This window comes from Sus scrofa, chromosome 5 (genome assembly GCF_000003025.6).
Source record: "Sus scrofa isolate TJ Tabasco breed Duroc chromosome 5, Sscrofa11.1, whole genome shotgun sequence".
Taxonomy (NCBI): Eukaryota; Metazoa; Chordata; class Mammalia; order Artiodactyla; family Suidae; genus Sus; species Sus scrofa.
In genome coordinates, this window is record NC_010447.5 from 100,422,346 (window position 1) to 100,440,726 (window position 18,381).

The window sequence follows — 18,381 nt, forward strand, 5'->3', positions numbered from 1 at the left end:
CATGATGTCTGCAACCTCAGAATAAGGTACCACATGAACAAGTACTAGTTATCTTTTTTCCAGCTATCTGGTCTCCCTGCCAAACTCACAATCACATGCTTTGCAGTACACAAGGCAACAGAACAGATCTACGGAGCAGCTTTGCATTCCAGCTTCTACCCGTTCCTTCCATTAACTTCTGGTATCTAAAGAAAAGAAAAGATAAGCAACCACACAAAGTTCAGCTTGTTAAAAAAGAAGCGGAATCAGAAGGAGGAGGAGGCCTGTTGATGGGAAACAGGTTTCGCCATCAGCAAAAGTCCCTTCATTTCCATTCCACAGGTTTTTTTCACTTTGGCCTCTGGAGGAGGGGTTTCCCTAAAGGAGAAGGCGGGGAAAGGCAAGAGAGTGAGGAAACTCTTTTTCAGGGAACTGGGACACCTCCACAAGCCTTCCTCCTGACCCTGTCAAATACCTCCCTGGGCTGTTGGGCTCACCATCCGTTCACCCTGTCACGTAGGATTCCGGCTTTGGCCTTCCTCCCTCGGTGACAGCACACTATGAAAAGACACGGAGGACGCGTGAGTCAGAACTGCTCCCTTTCAAATCCCCAATAACCTCGAAACACCTCGAGAGCCCTTGATTGCTCCTGGCTCTCCTCTGGTCACTGCGATCTCCGCTCTCCCTGTTATTCCATGGCGCAAAATATCCCTGCTCTTCCTTCTGTTTATTTTTTATTGTTTTATTTTATTTTTGTCTTTTTGCTATTTCTTGGGCCGCTCCCGCGGCATATGGAGTTCCCAGGTTAGGGGTCGAATCGGAGCTGTAGGCATCGCCTACGCCGGAGCCACAGCAACGCGTGATCCAAGCCGCGTCTGCAACCTACACCACAGCTCACGGCAACGCCGGATCGTTAACCCACTGAGCAAGGGCAGGGACCGAACCCGCAACCTCATGGTTCCTAGTCGGATTCATTAACCACTGCGCCACGACAGGAACTCCCTTTCTGTTTATTTTAACACTCATTTTTTCCCTTCCATTTGTCTCCAAAGTTCAGTCCTTGGTATTAGATTCCCCCCTGCCCCCTCCCTCTATCTTCGCCCTTCCCCCCTCAATATTTCTCTCTCCACTCAACCTTCCCCCAGCTCTAGCTTTCACCTCGTTACAAATTTCAGTCAAATCTGTATGTCTCCATCAAGTCCTTGCTTGCCCAGTTTTCAACCCCTTTGATTTAAGCTCATAATTCCTCCCCTTGGACATCTGAGTCAAACTCTCATGGTCACCCTAACTTCTTTCCTTCCCTGGACCCCACTGTCAGGCTGTCACTGTGACTGTTTAGTCCAGACTGCAGCTACTGGGTTCCAGCCAAGTGCTGTCCTGTGAAAATGCAGACCTACTGCTGACAGAGAGTCTCCCTTTTTTAAGAGAAGCCCCCAAAACCGTATTGTTAAAGAAAATTTGTTTAGATGAAATCTTCCAATGTTGAAAACACTGACAACTACTTTAAAGAAATAAACACACAAACAAAAAAACCCAGCAAAACCTCTCTGCAGACCTAAGAGTCAGGTTATGTCTTGTAGCCTAAAAGTGATGACATACGCCTTAGCTTGCCATGCTCAGCCATCTAAAATCATCCTGAAACTACCTTCTGATTTCAAGGAGCACTAACTCCAAAAAACCACCCAAGCCCACGGGTCTCCCATTCTCTCCTACAAGCTCACTTGGTTCCTCTCATCTCTCTGCCTCTGTCATGCTTGTTCTCCACACGAACGTGTTTTGCTTCCTCTCTCAATCTTACTTTAAGATTGAGTTCAAATGCTGCCACTTCTCCGAAAACTTCCTGGACCGTATGAGCTTATGGGAATACGTCGTCCCTATTTCAGAGACATTAATACCTAGTACTGCGGGTCAGGCACCGTCCTAGACACCGCGCATGCTCCGGAGCCCTCCCACTATAATCCTAAGAAATTGATACCGACGTTATCCCCAAGTTACCAGTGAGGGTACTGAAACCTGTCCAAGGTAAGAGGCAGAGGCTGTTTCTTGTTTCAGTGCAGAGGAGAAAATTCAAGTTCTCATCATCCATTGTGTGAGATGTGTTTTGTGCCAGGAAAATGTAATTTAAATCCTCCATGACTCACCAAACCCTTCACGATGCGGCCCTCTCTATTCCCTGACCAAGCAGCCCAGCCACACTAGCCTCTTTCTTTCTAGAATTTACTGAGCTGCTTCATACATGGCCTTTGCACGTGCTGTTTTCTTTGTTTGGAGTGTTCCTCCCTACTTCTGACTTCTAATTCCCACTCATTGTGATCTCAATTAAACCATTATTTTCTTTTTTTTTTTTTTTTTTTTTTTTTTTTTTGGGCTTTTTGCCTTTTCTAGGGCCGCTCCCATGGCATATGGAGGTTCCCAGGCTAGGGGTCTAATCGGAGCTGTAGCCGCGCCTACATCACAGCCACAGCAACACGGGACTGGAGCCATGTGTGCAACATTCACCACAGCTCACGGCAACACTGGATCCTTAACCCACTGAGCCACGATGGGAACTGCAAACCATTATTTTCTTAAGACTCCTACACGATCCTTCCAAAAACAATTATGTTAAATCCCCCATTAACCACTGTATTTCACAGCATCCACTGCAACTCAAAATAAACAGTTTTAGAGGAATTTATTTAATGTATACCTCTGCTACTGCTGTGTAGTGAGTTTCTTTACTATATCTTTCATCATTTTCTGTGTACTGCATCCTCAGTGAGTGAGTGATTTGTCTCTAGCACTTATGAGGCATTTTAAGACTTGGAGAGATGAAGCCACCTTTATCTGCACCTCAAAGCTAGTAAGAAACTGAGATCTTGCATGTTAAAAAACCTACACAACTTTTATTACAGAAATGTTAACCCAACCGAAATCATTTTCTAGTATTCTCATTAGTCCGAGACTTTCTTTTTTAGCTTATAGTCACTACTAATACACACTAAATTCTAAATCATATAGTATATGAGAATCTGATGACTGAATGCTGTTTAAATAAAAAGAAACTAAAATAGGATTACAATAGTTCCAGAGAAAAACTGATGACCCAGTGAACTGCCTAATCCTTGAGAGTGGCAGCTGGATTTCAATTTCAGGATAGGCAGCAGAATGTCTAATTCCCTGCGAGAAAATAAGCAAAACATCCATTCCGTTGGTCTAGGATTAGAGGAATGTCTAGGAGTTCCAACTGCTTCACCTTAGATTGCAGTTTTCCACTGAAGTCTCCATAACAAACTTTATTTCCTCCAAAGCTAGGTGTCAGGAAGGGGAATTAACCAACAGACTATGAGGCATGGTAGTTCTTCACATTCCTAAAGCACCTACATGTCATTTGGTTTTTAAAGGTCGCGGTGAAAGGCACTTTACAGCCCTATTCGGTGCAATGGAAAGTCTCTTCAGTATGTCACCCTTAAAGATTTCTATTCCATGCTCATGTTACTGCACCTGTAAACTGCTGTTGGGGAGTTTATGCCATTATGCAAGCTAAGAAGCATTACTATTTAAGTACTGGGCTTTTGATAGCCCTGTGGACCCAGAGGGGCGTTTAATGAAAAATAAAGAGATAAGCTTAGAACGGGGAAGGAGAACTCCTCTTGCCTCTGAGGAGCCAAAGAACATCAGAGACCTCGGCACGTGTTTGTCACCTCCATTTAGGAGGAAACAATCAGCTGTCGAACCAGACGGCAGCTTCAAAAGTAAGCCAAGCACGTTCAGGTGAAACTGTGCCTGTAAACACTTAGGACCGCCCAAAGTCATACATAATTAAAAACCATCAAATCCATTTATCCTGTTATCTATCACGTTTTAAACTCATAGGTCTGTTCTGCCCTAGAATCTAGGGCTATAAAGATAAAAAAAAAAAAAAAGAAAAGAAAGGCCTCCCCCATGAGTTCACCTTTGTAGAAGAAAAAAATGTTCACCAAGGAGGAGTATCTGCAAAGCGGATGTCAGGCCTCCCACCTCTACTTGCCTCTCCAACTCTGCCAACTCAACTTCTTCGGAAGATTGAATCACACTGCCAAAATAAACAGAAACTCAAGGACTTATCTCTTATTCACATTGATCTTTTTGGCCGCAATAAAACAGGTATGGCCACGGGATTCCCAGAGTACAAAGAAGAAGAATTCAGAGTCGGCATTGTCAGATGTCAGTGATCTACCATGTATTAAATTTTTAAAATACATACAAGGGTCCTTTGGCAAAAATCCTCATGGAAAACAACGTTTTTTGACACAATTTTAGAACATTTAGGCAAGCAACTAAAAATTAAGAAAGAATGAGTTAGAAAATCTCCAGGTCTTAATTGTCCGTTTTGATGGACGCCTCGACTTCCACATTCTCTGCAATTCCTTGAGCCCTTACCGATTTCAACTAATCTTCTAGAAACCTGTCCTTTCCTTTTCATTGCCACTGCCACTGCCTTAGGTCTGACCCTCCCTGGTTTTTACTTGGAACATCCCAGTGACTTTTTTTTTGCTTTTTAGGGCTGCATCGCAGCATATGGAGGTTCCCAGGCTAAGGGTCCAATCAGAGCTGCGGCCAGCTGACGCAGAGCCACAGCAACATCAGATCTGAGCGGTGTCTGCAACCTACACCTCAGCTCACAGCAACCTGGGATCCTTCCCCTACTGAGCCAGGCCAGGGATGGAACCCGCAACCTCATGGTTCCTAGTGGGATTCATTTCCACTGCACCACCATGGCAACTCCCCCAGTGACTTCTTGAGTTCTCTGCACACAGTTTTATGGGAAGGATAGTACCATACTTTACGACAGATACGTGGGCACATACTTTGGAGAACACATTCGTAGACAAGACAATAATGTGTTTTTTGATCTGAGAAACACTAGGCAGATTTCCTCCATGAAACTGGAAAAGAGCTATTCTTGCTCTAACCTGTGCAGGGTCTATATCATTTGAGACAGTGGTCTTAATCCTTCACCAAGTTAACTGTCTTACTAGTTCCACATTTATATATGAGAAAACTGAAGTACAGAGAGGTTAAGTAACCTGCCTATGAACACACAGCTAGTACCTCCAAGAGTCAAACCTCGAACCCAGAATTCTGGCACCAGAGATCATTCTCTGAACCATTAGGCGTCTCCCCAAGTAGGAACTATGTAGTATTCTCTGGTGCATATCCAGTGTCTGGGTCCCCGCCACACAGGTAAGAAAGGATCAGTTAAACAGTACTGAAAAAACTGAACAGGATGGGGAAATGTGCTTGGGTTCTGAAGGTAAAACCATGTAAACAGCTCCAACCACTCAGGAGAAGATAAGACACGGTGGTGACACAGGACAGGCTCTGGTGGTGACGCTCTTCTCCAAGTTCCCTGTTCCCAACAAGGAGACACTTGTTGAATGCAAGCCTGACCCTGTCATTCCCCCAGCTGGGAACTTGGAAAGGGTTCTGGGAAAGCCCATGTGCTCTTCTGAAAACTTGTACAGGAAACACTGTTCCCTAATGGCTGGCATTTGAGAGTTACCACACTCTTAGGGGCTAGGCACGCCGCCCAAAGGGCAGCCACAACTCCTGAGTTCTAGCCTGAGTGACCCAACCTTAACATACTGGCAAATATGGCATGTATTCTACAATGTATCTCCGTTTGCGCTAATACAGAAAGAATGTTTTTAACTACTTATGACTGCAATTCTAGAATTAAAAAAAAAAAAGTTATTCTGACCACCTGCCTCCAGGTGCATTCCTTCTGGGTGCCCCACACTGCAGCTTCATATATGGGACAGGGCTATGGATCTAACCTGTCCCACAGTGATTCACAAACCACATCGACAGTCAAATTTCAACCTGAGTTCCACCTCCTGGACTTCAATAATTCGGACCTTGTGGACTTTGAGAAAACATATGCATCCTTCCAAACCCAACTTAGGGGCGAGCTTAGTGAAGTCTCTGCTCAACTCTCTTCCTTCCCGCAGTGTGCAGGGACTTCCTAACATGCCCCTAAAGTATCAGTCTGCTTTCGGTTGTTTACGTGGCCGCCCCCTCCCCCCCCGCGAGACTGTGCTGTCCCGGTAACGGGCTCCGGCTTTAGGCCACTTCACGGCGCAGAGCCCAGCCGGGCAGGTAGATCGCGGGTCTACAGGAAGCTGGGCTCCCAACACGTAACCGCGTCTCTCAAGACAAGGCAAGAAAGCTGACTATGGAATTGAAATGAAACCCAAATTAAAAGTTCTCAACACATCTCCGGCCTTACTCTCGTTCCCCAAAGAACTCCAGGTTCACGCGCAGGGGACGCCGAGCCTGGGCGCCCAAGAGAAACGGCGGCGGAGGCGGAGGAGCCACTCACCAACTGGTGGAAGACGAATGTCTGTTCTCCAGCGTTTTGGTCCACGGCTTGTACCAGCTAATCTGCTCCGCGGCTTTGCCCCAGAACCTCTCGGGGTCGGCCACCGAGGCCGCGAAGTGGCGCTTGTACTCGCCGCAGCTCGAGGACAGCACCCGGCAGCCCCGGCCCGCGAGAGCTCCCCGCGGGCCGGGGGCCACGAACGCTCTGCGGGCCAGGCCGGCTCCCCGAGCGGGAGAGGACGCGGGCAGGGCCCCCCCGAGTCCCCCGGCGCCGGTGACTTTGCGACACTGCAACCACGACGGCTTCATCGTCGCTGCCGCCGGCGTCCCCCTGCTTGCAGGCTGCGCTGCCCGCGGTCCCGAGCGCCCTCCTGGGGCGACCCCTGGGGCGCTCGCGACGCTCCGGGGCCCGAGGGGAGCGAGCGGGAAGCGGGGGCAAATTCCGAGGTGTCCCGGAGCCCGGGAGTTTGAAAGTCCCCCTAGAGTCGCCGGGAAAAACCGACCTGGAGCGACGGGGGAAGAAGCCACAGGCTGCCGCGGGCGGGGCGGGGCGGGCGGGGGTCCCGACGTCCCGGGGGCGGGGCCGGGGGCGGGGCGGGCGGGGTCCCGACGCCCCGGGGCGGGGCCGGGGCGGGGCGGGCGGGGTCCCGACGCCCCGGGGGCGGGGCCGGGGCGGGGCGGGCGGGGGTCCCGGCGCCCCGGGGGCGGGGCCGGGGGCGGGGCGGGCGAGGGTCCCGACGCCCCGGGGGCGGGGCCGGGCCGGGGCGGGCGGGGGTCCCGGCGCCCCGGGGGCGGGCCGGGGGCGGGGCGCCGAGCACGGCGCCGCGGGAAACCCAGCCTCCGGCGGCGCCCACGCCGCCCCTCCGCCGGGAACAAACGCCTTCCAATCGAAAGACCGTCTCCCGGGTACCCCTAAAGGTGAGGCCGGCGGACCCACCTCACTCTCAGGTTTACAACAAACCAGTTTCGCGCAGCGCCTCCGGCGGGATCTTTGGAGCGCGAGCGGGTGCCCGCGGCCCGGCCTCTGGCCTGCCGCCGGGAACCACCGAGCTGGGCGCCGCGGCCCGGGCCCCTGCAGTGTCACCTTTTATTTATTATTTTTTACACAATGCTCCATTTAAAAAAACGAGTGGTTCCAGGGCAGGGACTGCTCCAGGATTTCCTGATAGCTGAGAGAGGAGGAGTGAAGGGAGGTTGCCCAACTTATAGTGAAGAGCCGGATGGGAGTGATTGAGAAGCCGTAGGGGAGAGGGAACCCAGTGGGGATGCGAATGCACCTGCGGACTAGACCCCCCACAGGCTCCAGGCAGAAAGCTGAAGACTTGTTGCTTTTCCCTCCCTTCCCATTTGCCTCTTTGGAGTTTTTTTGGCTGTTTTTTGATTGGGGGGGGGGAATGAAGCCAAAAGCAAGAGCAAAGTCAAGATGAAATGAATCCCGAGAGAAAAAGAGGAACCTGAGGAAAATTAAAAGAGATACTCGGTTTAATTACTGTCGCGGTTTAATCTTCTTCAAACTCCTTCACTGGTTTTTTTTACCCCCGTGAGGTTCCGATAGGATCTCGTTTGCTTTCTGTTACACCAAACACACTCTTTTTTTGTGTGATAGTATTTGCACCTGTAAATAAATATGTGCGTTCCGAACTCCGAAGTGAGAAATAATGAACGAGCAGATCCTAGGAAGAGTGTAAACCTGAGAAGCTGTAAACAGATTGTTTTCTGCAGGAAAGAATAATGTGGAGATAAAGGTTAAACAGAACAGAGATAACTCTATTGCAAAACAGAGACTATTTCTTCAAATAATCACTCCAACTAAGAAACAAGGCCCTAGAGGCTTCCGTAACACCTGCAGCCTACTCTCTTCCAAAGGCCTCCTGGCAAGTGATTTTCATTAGCAAAAGGCCCTTGTCCCTATTTAAATGCAGAGAAAATTACCAAGGGCTGTAATGGCGTAGCCCGCTCCTTTCCTCTGCCCAGGTGTGTACTGCTACTGCCAGGAGGCCTAGATCTTCTGACCGCCCAAACCATCCGCTACTGTGTTACAGTGAAGTCCATTGGAGTCATCCGCTTAGCAAATAGGTGAGCCCCTGCGTTGTGTAAAGGGTGATTTGTGGTGGGGGCAGTGGCTGGGGGAACGCGAAAGAAGCTGGCAGATCCCTACGGGCTCCTACTGGGTCTCTCTACACGGTGCTGGCACTTTGAAATACGTTAGGTCCGGTGTTTCGCCAGAGGAGTACTAAGAAGGAGCTGCGATCCCCTGTTCTCCACGTTGAGGCAGTGGGATGGTGTTCCTGGCACACCTGTAAGCCACCGGGCACAGGCTTCTCCCCCTGGAAAGTTCTGCCACTTCGCCAGAGCAGACTGTTGAAGTATGATCCTTTTATCTCTGTGTCCCACAGTAAGTAAGGTGGGGAATCTAAGTCCATGGTTTTCAGACTAGGCTGATCATCTCCCTATTTAAAAGAAGAAAGATTTTAGACTTCAGATAAAATATGACAAAGCGAAGTACCCACACCCACTCCTCTTCTTCTATAAACCTCAGTGAAAAAGTTCAGTGGTGCTGGTGGTGCCGGTAAAACCCTAGGAAACAAAGACAATAGGAGACGACAAGAAACCAAGTGAGGGAATGCAAAGAAGATGAATTCGTGGTATATGACTTAAGGGGTAGAGGGGGAAGCTGAATGTAACTACTGTTGCAGGAGGAATGGATTTCGTCTTGGGGAAGCTGAAGGATTTGAAGGCCCCGTGTTGTGCTGAAGGTTCAGGATGAAGATGAAGGCCTTAAAAACAAAAGGACGAATTAAATGATTGTGCGAAATGAAGGTCGACCACCCCCCCTCCCCAGCACCCATGGCTGAAACCATTTTCTCTGGATCAACAAAACACTGTCTTATTTTCAGGAATTTTACAAAACAGACTGTGAACATAGGTTCTTCCTTTTCAAGCCAAGGGAAGAGAATGAGTGAAGGCCAGTCCAGAGGGGAGTGTGCAGGTAGAACAGGCGTGGGCTGTAAGACTAGAAACTTCTGTTGGAACCAGAGCAGGAGCTGCAAAATAGTGTCCCATGCAGGCCTGGACCTGAGGGTGGACCTCAAAGCCTGTTGACTAGTTCCTACACCTATGAAAAGCTTGAAAGCATTAGTCTCAGTTTGAATCCTAGTATTGTCCCTGTATTAGGTGGGAAAACTAGGAAAATGTACTCATCTCCTTGCATTTTAATTTCGGTATCTTTATTTTGAGGCTGATCATCCTCACCTCACAGGATCGTTCAGAGATTTAAATATGTGTAAATTGCACAGCAAACCAAGGTGATTTAAAGCCTATGAGCAAACAGCCAGTCCAAAAAATCAACCCCCCGAACCTCCAGCTTCATCCACATCCTTAAAATGTTATAGTCAGAAATTTTTGAAATTATTTTAATTGAAGCATGCATGTACATTCTGTACTGCTTTAAAAAATAAAATTATGTTTTTAACTGATGTGGGGATGGGATACTCAATTTTTTCAGTATTCAAACCCTCCAAAATTCCTGCTTTTATAATACATGCAGTATTTATTCCATAATATGTCTACAAATGATATATTTAATATGCTATTCAAGATGACTCTTTAAACACCTTAAGCAATGATTAATTGATCGAATTGTCCCACAGAACCTTTCTAGAAAATAGAAAAAGCATAATGATAAAGAAAGATGCAGGAAAAGAATATAGAGAATGCAAAAGTGGGGAAGACTGCTCAGAAAAGAATGAGTGGAAGGGAGAATATTGGTACCATAACACTTAATGCCTAAGAAAAAAATGCTGAAAATTAGGAGGAAAACAAAGAGAAAAAAGATACAGGAATCATACAACTTGATTTTTTTCCCACTTTACAATTTTTGCCTAAGATCAGTCATTCTTAGTACAGGCTGAACTTTTTAGCGGAGAGAATAAAAATGATTAAAGAGTATATGATTTAAAAATAAGGGTAGACCACCCCGGCAGTATATTCTGCCGGCCACATAATTCATATTTTCACATACATTTGTTAAGAGTCAAATGTCTAACTTTGTGTATTTTTACTTATGACAAAAGCAAAAATGTTCTCATGTATCGAATTTCCTGGATATTAGAAAAACTGCAAATATATGTGGAAGTAGTTGCAAAAATTATTTTATCTCTGCAGCAGGTAGATGCTGAGCTGAAATTGGAGCCTACAGAAATGTGCAGAGTTACTCTGATTTAGCAAAGAGTTTCTGGAAAATATGCTGATTTTCATGGCTTAGTAAATATTTTTTTAGAACTTCTAAAGTGATATAGCTCATAGTAATGTAATTATGAACTCCTGTTTTGAAAACGTTCTTCTTTTTGCTCACATAGTAATTGCAATAAAAGCATGGAGAAAAAGCCAGATGGAAGAATTGTTTTAAAACAAGTAACCCACCAGTGGATGAGAAGACACTACAACTTCAGTTAATTCTAGCAACCAAATATAAGGTATGGGATTCATCTACCAACGTTATTTTTATTTCTTAAAAAAAAAATCCTAAAATTTCAGTCAGTAAGAGTTAATTTAAAATGTTATTGCTTTTATTTGAGAAAAACCTAGGCAAATATTTCCAATGATTTTTTTTTCAAGTTTTGGGTGTTTTGGTTTTGTGGCTCTTGTTCCTTTTCCTCAGTATAATAATATACATTTGGGGAGTTCCCTTCGTGGCTCAGCGTGGCTCAGTGGTTAATTAACCTGACTAGGATCCATAAGGATGCCCTTGCTCAGTGGGTTAAGGATCGGGCGTTGCCCTGAGCTGCAGTTTAGGCTGCCCACTTGGCTTGGATCCTGCGTCACTGCCAGCACCTGTAGCTCCTATTTGACCCCTATCCTGGGAGCTACCATATGCCACAGGTGCTGCCCTAAAATAGCAAATATATATAAATATATATATATTTGAGGGGGAAAATCCAATAAAAATGGATATTTTAATCAGATCACCAAAATCCTTGAGCGAGCATTTTAATTCTTCTTCACAGATAATTTCTAAGATAGTACTGTTTCTCTTCTATATTCCTAAGCCAAAAGTACTGTTGGTTATTCAACTTTTTCTAATAATAGTTTAAATATATAAGAAATGATCCCATCAGGAAATGAATATGAAAAAGAAAAGAAATATCCTTTATCATTAAAATTTTCACAAGTGTAGTTTTTAGAGGTAGATGGAAAAGCAATAGTGGAGGACCAAAACGTGGAATGGAAAAACTCTAGATTTAAGGCAAGAATAATCATTGTAGAATGCAAATCAGTTGTACCACTCTCTTGCCTAAATTCTGTCAATGGCTTCCCACAAGCTACAGTGAAAAGGCCAAAGCTCTTAGCATAGTCCTGTCATTTTCACTGGGGAGCTATTCTGCTGCCCTAGAAGGCATTCGGGAATTAGTAATGTATCAGCGTTTACTGCTATCTAATACATTATTTATTCCCTAACTCAGCAGCTTAAAACAACATGTTTATTACCTCACAAGAGCCTTTGTGGATCAGGAATCAGGATGTTCTGGGTAGTTCTGGCTCTGAGGAAGTGGTCGCCAGTTGGACTCTTGGTCAGAACTCTGATCATCTCACGGCAGGGCAGTCTGGTTCACGTGCAGTCACAGGAGGCTTCATTTCCTGGGGCTGTTTAGAGGATATGGCAGCTGGCTTTTCCCTGAGCAAGATGAGTGGGTGAGTGACGTGCGTGTGTGTGTGTATGTGTGTGTGTGTGTGTGTGTGTGTGAAGCCAAGATAATACTCCATAATCTTTTATAACCTAATCTCCTCTTGCAAGGACAACTTATCACTTGCACCTCATGCTCCTGAGCATAGACAGTGGTGAGCGTAGGAAGAATTTGAATGATGGAGACCCTCCTGGAGACTGGCTAGCTGCCGAAAGTAAAAACACTTGTGGTTTGTCATAATGACTAGAGATTCCCATTAACACAGACAAAAACCAAGGGTATTAAAATCTTGTTCAAGAAGGAATCCATCAGGAAGCTGCCAGCAGTGCTGCCGAATAGCTCTCCTGCGCTACGGTCTCTGTAGACACACTCCTGGCTCCATTACACGTGGCTTCTTAAAGTTCCCTGTAAAATCCTCTGCCTTCGACGTCCACAAATCTTCCTTCTGACTTCAGTGCCTCTTCACCTTAGCAACCTTTCCAACTCCCTTTTTGGGAGTTAGTACAAATTCCTTCATCTGCTGGATGCGTTCCCTGTTACGTTAAGCCAATGAGCCCTTGCTTTTCTCAGCCCTATTTTCATTCTTGTGATGGCACACTCATGACACTGCTGTTATTACCTCTAACAGCCCTTCTCCCCCAGGAGACTGTGAGCCCCTGCAGGAATACGTTTTATAATCTAAATCTCAGGGTCCCCAAACCTTACACAGCTCCCGCACATAGGAACACTTCTTAATACAAGTTAGTTGAATGACTGAGCAAATGCATGGTGTGTTGTCTGTGTTTGCGTACATGTGTGCGCAAGGATGGTGCCAGTTAAGAGAGAACTGCAGAATGCAAAAGCTTGAGAACCACTGATCTGCTCTGTTCCCACCCAGACTCTGTGCCACCTGTTTCCTACTAAAGTGTAAATTCGCCTTCACATCGCACAAACTGCTTTTTAAATTAACATTTTATATCTTCCCCAAAAGGATAGTTGAAAGTTATATTTGTAGAGAGCATGTCTATAAGTTGTAGAGGGCACTACCTGATTATTACTTGTATTTTTCAGAAAATACCCATGTTAAAGTGTTTTAAGATCCTATATCTAAATCAAGAAAGAATAATCCTGCTTCAGTGCCTTGAATGATGTTCAACTGTTGAGCTCAAAGAGTTAACACAAATTCCAAAAGTGCTGTGTTACAGCCAATGGCATTTGTAAGTTGAATCTGTAGTAATAGGATAAAAATTACTATCTAAAAGAGTTATTACAGGCACCAAATGGGCTAAATTATGGAGAGGAGTAATCTGAGCAATGAAGATGAAGCTTAATCTGTAAGAGCTGATGCAATTTCCAAAGGCATTAACCTAAGGAGCAGTTTATTAATTGAGCACCTAGGCTATTTAGGAATAATGTAGTGGCCTCCTAGGGATTGGAGTTTTGCTGCTGCTGTTAAATTCCAAAATTGTCCATTTTTTTCAGTTTCTATTTATGAAAGATTCAGCCTGCCCGTCATGACTGTGCCCTGCCTAACTGAAAGCTGAACCTTTCAGTTGTTGAGTGACTTCCTGGATCTGCACCTGCTCCAGAACTCCTCTGATACTGCCTAGGGATAGGAGTAGTTCAATATACACTCATTTATTCAAGTAGCCTGTTTAGCAAAAAGCTATTGAATATCAGCTATATGCCAGGCATATATGGATACGGAGGCCAAGAAGATAGACATTTTTTGCTAGATTGTGTGGTGTTTACATTCTGGTGGGCAGGTGTGAAAAATAATAACCAACACACCATAATGCAACAAATATTATTTGAGATAAGGATGTGGGATATGATAAAAATATATATATATACAAAGTAGAGGGCCAGGGAGGAATTGCCTTAGGAGTGTTATTTAAATGAAGACCTGACCTACAGGAGGGAATTGCCAGTGTAAATATTTAGGGAAGACAACTTTAGATGGAGGGACAGAAGGAATGTCCCTGCAAGGTCTCTGTGACTAGAACAAGCTTGGCATACGTGGGAGTGAGAAAGTTAGCATATGATGTGGGAACCTGTTAAAAGGTTGAGAGATGCTGTATAAAAGATCAAAGGACCTTGTAGGCCATAGAAAGGAATTTAGATGTGGACTCTCAATGCAGTTGAGAGCTATTGCATGGATTTCAAAATTCGAAAGTGTCTCTGATGTTTTGGGGTTTTGAGCCTCCTCTTCTGGTCCTTACCATAACCATTAGCCCCTGAATCTGACATTGACAATAAAAGGCCTTCACAGAGGTGGCTTAGAATTTGCTAATGGCAGATGGGCTTTTATCTATGATGTTTGTATTTTACTGAACTTGAGTATTGACTCTCACCTTGACTCACGTTCAGGAAGCCCTCTCTCCTAGACTCTATATTCCAATTTTACCTCTTGCATCAACAGACACTTAATTCTTCAGTCATTCCCATCCTTGGCTAATTCCCTTGTCAGATCTATATCAGAGAGCTATGAAGAAATTTCACCCCTCTCCCCTCCCCAAAAAAAAAAAAACCCAAATTTCCACATCTCAAACCCCATTCCGGACTTCATATGACACAAGAAAAGTTGAGTGAATTAGTAATTAGTACACCCCCCTAAAAGAATATATAATTTTAACATTGCCGAATAATCCCAAATACCTGTATCAATTCACTGTCATAACTGATAACCATTTCCCAAACTGCAGTATGCTCAATGCCTATTCTAGACCCAAGATATCCAGTCTGTTTAGCAAAAGTCTTATCCTATGAACGTTAGAAAAATGATCAATCATTTTAGATGCATCCCTTACTCTTTTCCTCACAAAACATCCTCCTCACGCTATCAAGACCGTGTTTTTTCCGTGTAAGTTCTCTGTGACGGGAAAACATTAGAAACAAGTAAGAGTCCCCTTGTACAAACAAGTGCAGAAGAGGCAGAAGCTCAATTAAGTAGATGCCTCCTTTATAATTTATCATTTGTTTTCCTGGGATCAGATGCTTTAGGAAGTAAACTAAGTCTTTGCTTTTGTCTTTGAGCAGCCCTGTTTTGACTGACACTTAGACTACAATCAATCTTTGAATTAAAATTTTAGCTTAAAAAACATGCAGCCTTAAATTTACAGAACATTGCAAATCAACTATAATTTTAAAAAATTAAAAATAAATAAATAAAAAACACACAGCCTTAGACGTGAGCATTCATTTTCAGGGTTAGATAACCAATAATAGGAAAGTGGCAGACCTCTGTCCAGATACTTCTTTGTTCCTTGCCACCTGTGCAAGGAACACCCATCGATTGTGACAAAACCGCATGTAGGAGTACTTAGGAGACTCTCTACAGAGTTCCCACTGTGGCTCAGTGGGTCAAGGATGCAATGTATTCTCCATGAGGATGCGGTTCGATCCCTAGCCTCCCTCAGTGGGTTAAGAATCCCACATTGCATCAGTCTCAGATGCAGCTCAGATCTGGTGTTGCCATGGCTGTGGCATAGGCCAGCAGCTGCAGGTCTGATTCAACCCTTAGCCCAAGAACATCCATGTGCCACAGGTGCGGCCGTGAAAAGGAAAAAAAAAGAAAACAAATTTGAGCTTAACAGTGTAAATGCATGTGTGGTAATTAAAAAGACCAAACTATTAGAATTAAGATGTAATTAAGATATGTAACAAAATTCTATATATATATATTATTTTTTGGTCTTTTTGCCATTTCTTGGGCTGCTTCCAAGGCATGTGGAGCTTCCCAGGCTGGGGGTTGAATCGGAGCTGTAGCCACCAGCCTACACCACAGCCACAGCAACACGGGATCTGAGCCGCATCTGCAACCTACACTACAGCTCACGGCAACGCCAGATCCTTAACCCACTGAGCAAGGGCAGGGATCGAACCAGCAACCTCGTGGTTCCTAGTCGGATTCATTAACCATTGCGCCACGATAGGAACTCCTGTAACAAAATTCTTAAAGTACTATGAAAGCCGAAAAAAGTATGTAGAGAAAAGCAAAGATTTTTATTGTAAAAACTGAATTAAATATCTCTTAGGGACTTAGTTATGTTGTAGCTAACTGAATGGTAGTCAGATTTTTTGCTGTGATTGTTATGATAACCCCAAGGTTGACTTGTTTCTCCACAGATGTTATTAGAAAAGAACCTTTAAGTGAGTTATTTTAATATACATTTAAAAATAAAGAATCCTGTGAATATTTAACTGAAAGGCTGCCATTTTGGTTTTGGTAATTTGATCAAGATTTTGTGCAAGACCTACATCTAAGAGGCTTGGAATTTGTAAGCAATATTCTTCTTATCTCAAAAATAACATTTAATCAGCTTAAGTTAGAAAGATCACAACCCTAAGCTTGCAAAGCAAAGAACATAACCCACTTCACATTTCTCTTTGGAACTGGAACATAGGTTGAAAAACACTTAAAAAATAACAGCAATACCATTGTCATGCAGTCAGAACAGATTTATTAAGAACGAAAGAGACTGACTGTTTTAAATCTACGTTAAACGTATCAGTAGCCTCCGCTCTTAATAAGAAAAAGAATCACGTGGCCTTTTAACCGCTAACGTTGAAGAGGGAAATGAACCAAATTTGAGGACGCATTTTGAAAATACGTCACATCAAAACACTTGCGGAAACACTGGTAATGAACACCGGTAGCTAAGATTTATTCAAAAAGAGAGGGAAGTGGAGGACTTACGAACATTTAAAACTGTATGATTTTTGTTCCACTCGCTAGAACAACCTTTGAGACAGGCCAAACAAGTTGTATATCCCAGTTCAACAGAAACGAAGGAGTACATATAACCAGCAAGACCCAGGGATGAATTGTTAGAACAGAGGTTAGGAGTTCAGGCTCCAAAAGCAGGTAGTCCTTGATTTTCGTCCTTGCTCTGCCTCTTACTAATTGTGTGATTTGAGGCAATTCTCTTATTCTCAGACTCAGTTTCCTGATGTTCGAAATGGGAGTGATGTGGGGGCGCTTAAGTGAGATGATGCATGTGAAGCACTTGGTGCGGAGCTTAGTTCACAGTTGGTACGAAAACGGTGGGTTATTTCCTTTCATTCATCCACATTGTGTTATTACATGCCGGGCATTTCGTTGGCTAGTTTGGAATCTAACAGGAGCAAGATTCTTGTTGCCATGAAGTTTATAGTTTTGCAGGGAGAGAAAATTAAATAATCAAAAGAAAGTGTCGTGGGAATATGGGCACATGATCATTCTGGAAGAAAGTGGGGGAAAGAGGTAAACCGGAGAAATCTACTCAAAGGAGATGCTTTTCTCTCTCTCTCTCTCTCTCTCTCTCTCTCTCTCTCTCTCTTTTTTAAGACTTGCACCTGCAGCATATGAAAGTTCCTGGGCTAGGGGTTGAATCTGAGCTGCAGCTGCCCACCTACACCACAGCCACATCCATGCACCTGCGGCTGAAACCACAGCTTGTGGCAAATACTGGATCCTTAACTCAGTGAGGCCAGGGATGGAGCCCGCATCCTCATGGATACTTGCTGGGTTCTTAATGCACTGAGACACAATGGGAATTCTAGGAGATGACTTTTTAAGGGTAGAAATGCAGGGATAGGCAGGGGGTGAGGAAGAAGTCCCAAAATGTTCTAGACCGAAGACAAAGCTCATGAAAATGGCCATAATTCTTTTTTCAGAGATTCAGATAGACATGCTTTTCTCACCTTCCTCTCTGGCCGTTTTCTTGTGCCGTGACCTCTGTCTGGAACAGTCTCGAGCCTCCTTGCTCTCTCCCGGCCCCGTCCCAGCTCAGCCACACACAGTGGTTACTAATGGTCACGTGAAGACATGCGGGGACTTGTAAGGTCTTCTTAGTGCCTTTTCAGCCACATAAAATCATAGGGAATTTATCTTCATGGTTACAGGAATTTGGAGGTGTTTAAATGCCTGTCCATGAGCATAAGTGTGTGTGTGTGTGTGTGTGTGTGTGAGACACAGAGGGAGGGAGGGACAGTGTTGTTTCCCGGAGGGTTACAGACCCCTTGACACTTTTCTAGAACAGCATTAACTTGCCTTAAGCATCTTCGTGGATCTTACTGGTGCTGAGAAGACAGACCCATACATGGAATGGCCCAGAAGCTTCAAGGATTCAGTTTCAAACTGCCCCCATGGTCAGTGTGAAAATAGTATCTTCTGTGGTCCTGGATTATCTGATAGGCAGTTTACAAAGGAAACCTGTCTCCGGCAGAGGGTAGATGTTACACTGTGCAGAATATACCGTCCACAATGTGTAGTGATGGCAGTGATGGCAAAAGCAGCATGACTGCACCCTGAGAAAACTCAGAGGCCTTTATGCCAACTTGTGCCTCAAGAAATGGACCATTTGGCTCACAGACAGAAGAGTAATTTGGGAAATCATTTGATTTGCCTATCGCA

General features: G+C 44.8%; 1 protein-coding gene and 1 long non-coding RNA gene across 9 annotated transcripts in view; one reads left to right on the forward strand and one right to left on the reverse strand.

Moving 5' to 3' along the window:
- ACSS3 (acyl-CoA synthetase short-chain family member 3) overlaps window positions 1-6,884 on the reverse strand; it is a 156,975-nt gene extending 150,091 nt beyond the window's left edge. The window contains exon 1 of one of the 3 annotated variants that reach the window (XM_003481763.4): window positions 6,323-6,884. In XM_003481763.4, coding sequence (XP_003481811.2) covers window positions 6,323-6,630 — 308 coding nt within the window. In that variant the 5' untranslated portion in view covers window positions 6,631-6,884. The remainder of the gene's footprint in view (window positions 1-6,322) is intronic. The other 2 variants (XM_021093056.1, XM_021093057.1) reach the window with 2 other exon arrangements.
- Window positions 7,107-18,381, forward strand: part of LOC102165555 — a 31,579-nt gene continuing 20,304 nt past the window's right edge. For 4 of the 6 annotated variants that reach the window (XR_001308922.2, XR_002344350.1, XR_001308923.2 and 1 more), the window contains exons 1-2: window positions 7,107-7,239; window positions 10,680-10,796. This is a non-coding gene — a long non-coding RNA (uncharacterized LOC102165555). Of the gene's footprint in view, window positions 7,240-8,295; window positions 8,398-9,017; window positions 9,142-10,679; window positions 10,797-16,923; window positions 17,031-18,381 lie in introns of all 6 variants that reach the window. The other 2 variants (XR_002344351.1, XR_002344349.1) reach the window with 2 other exon arrangements.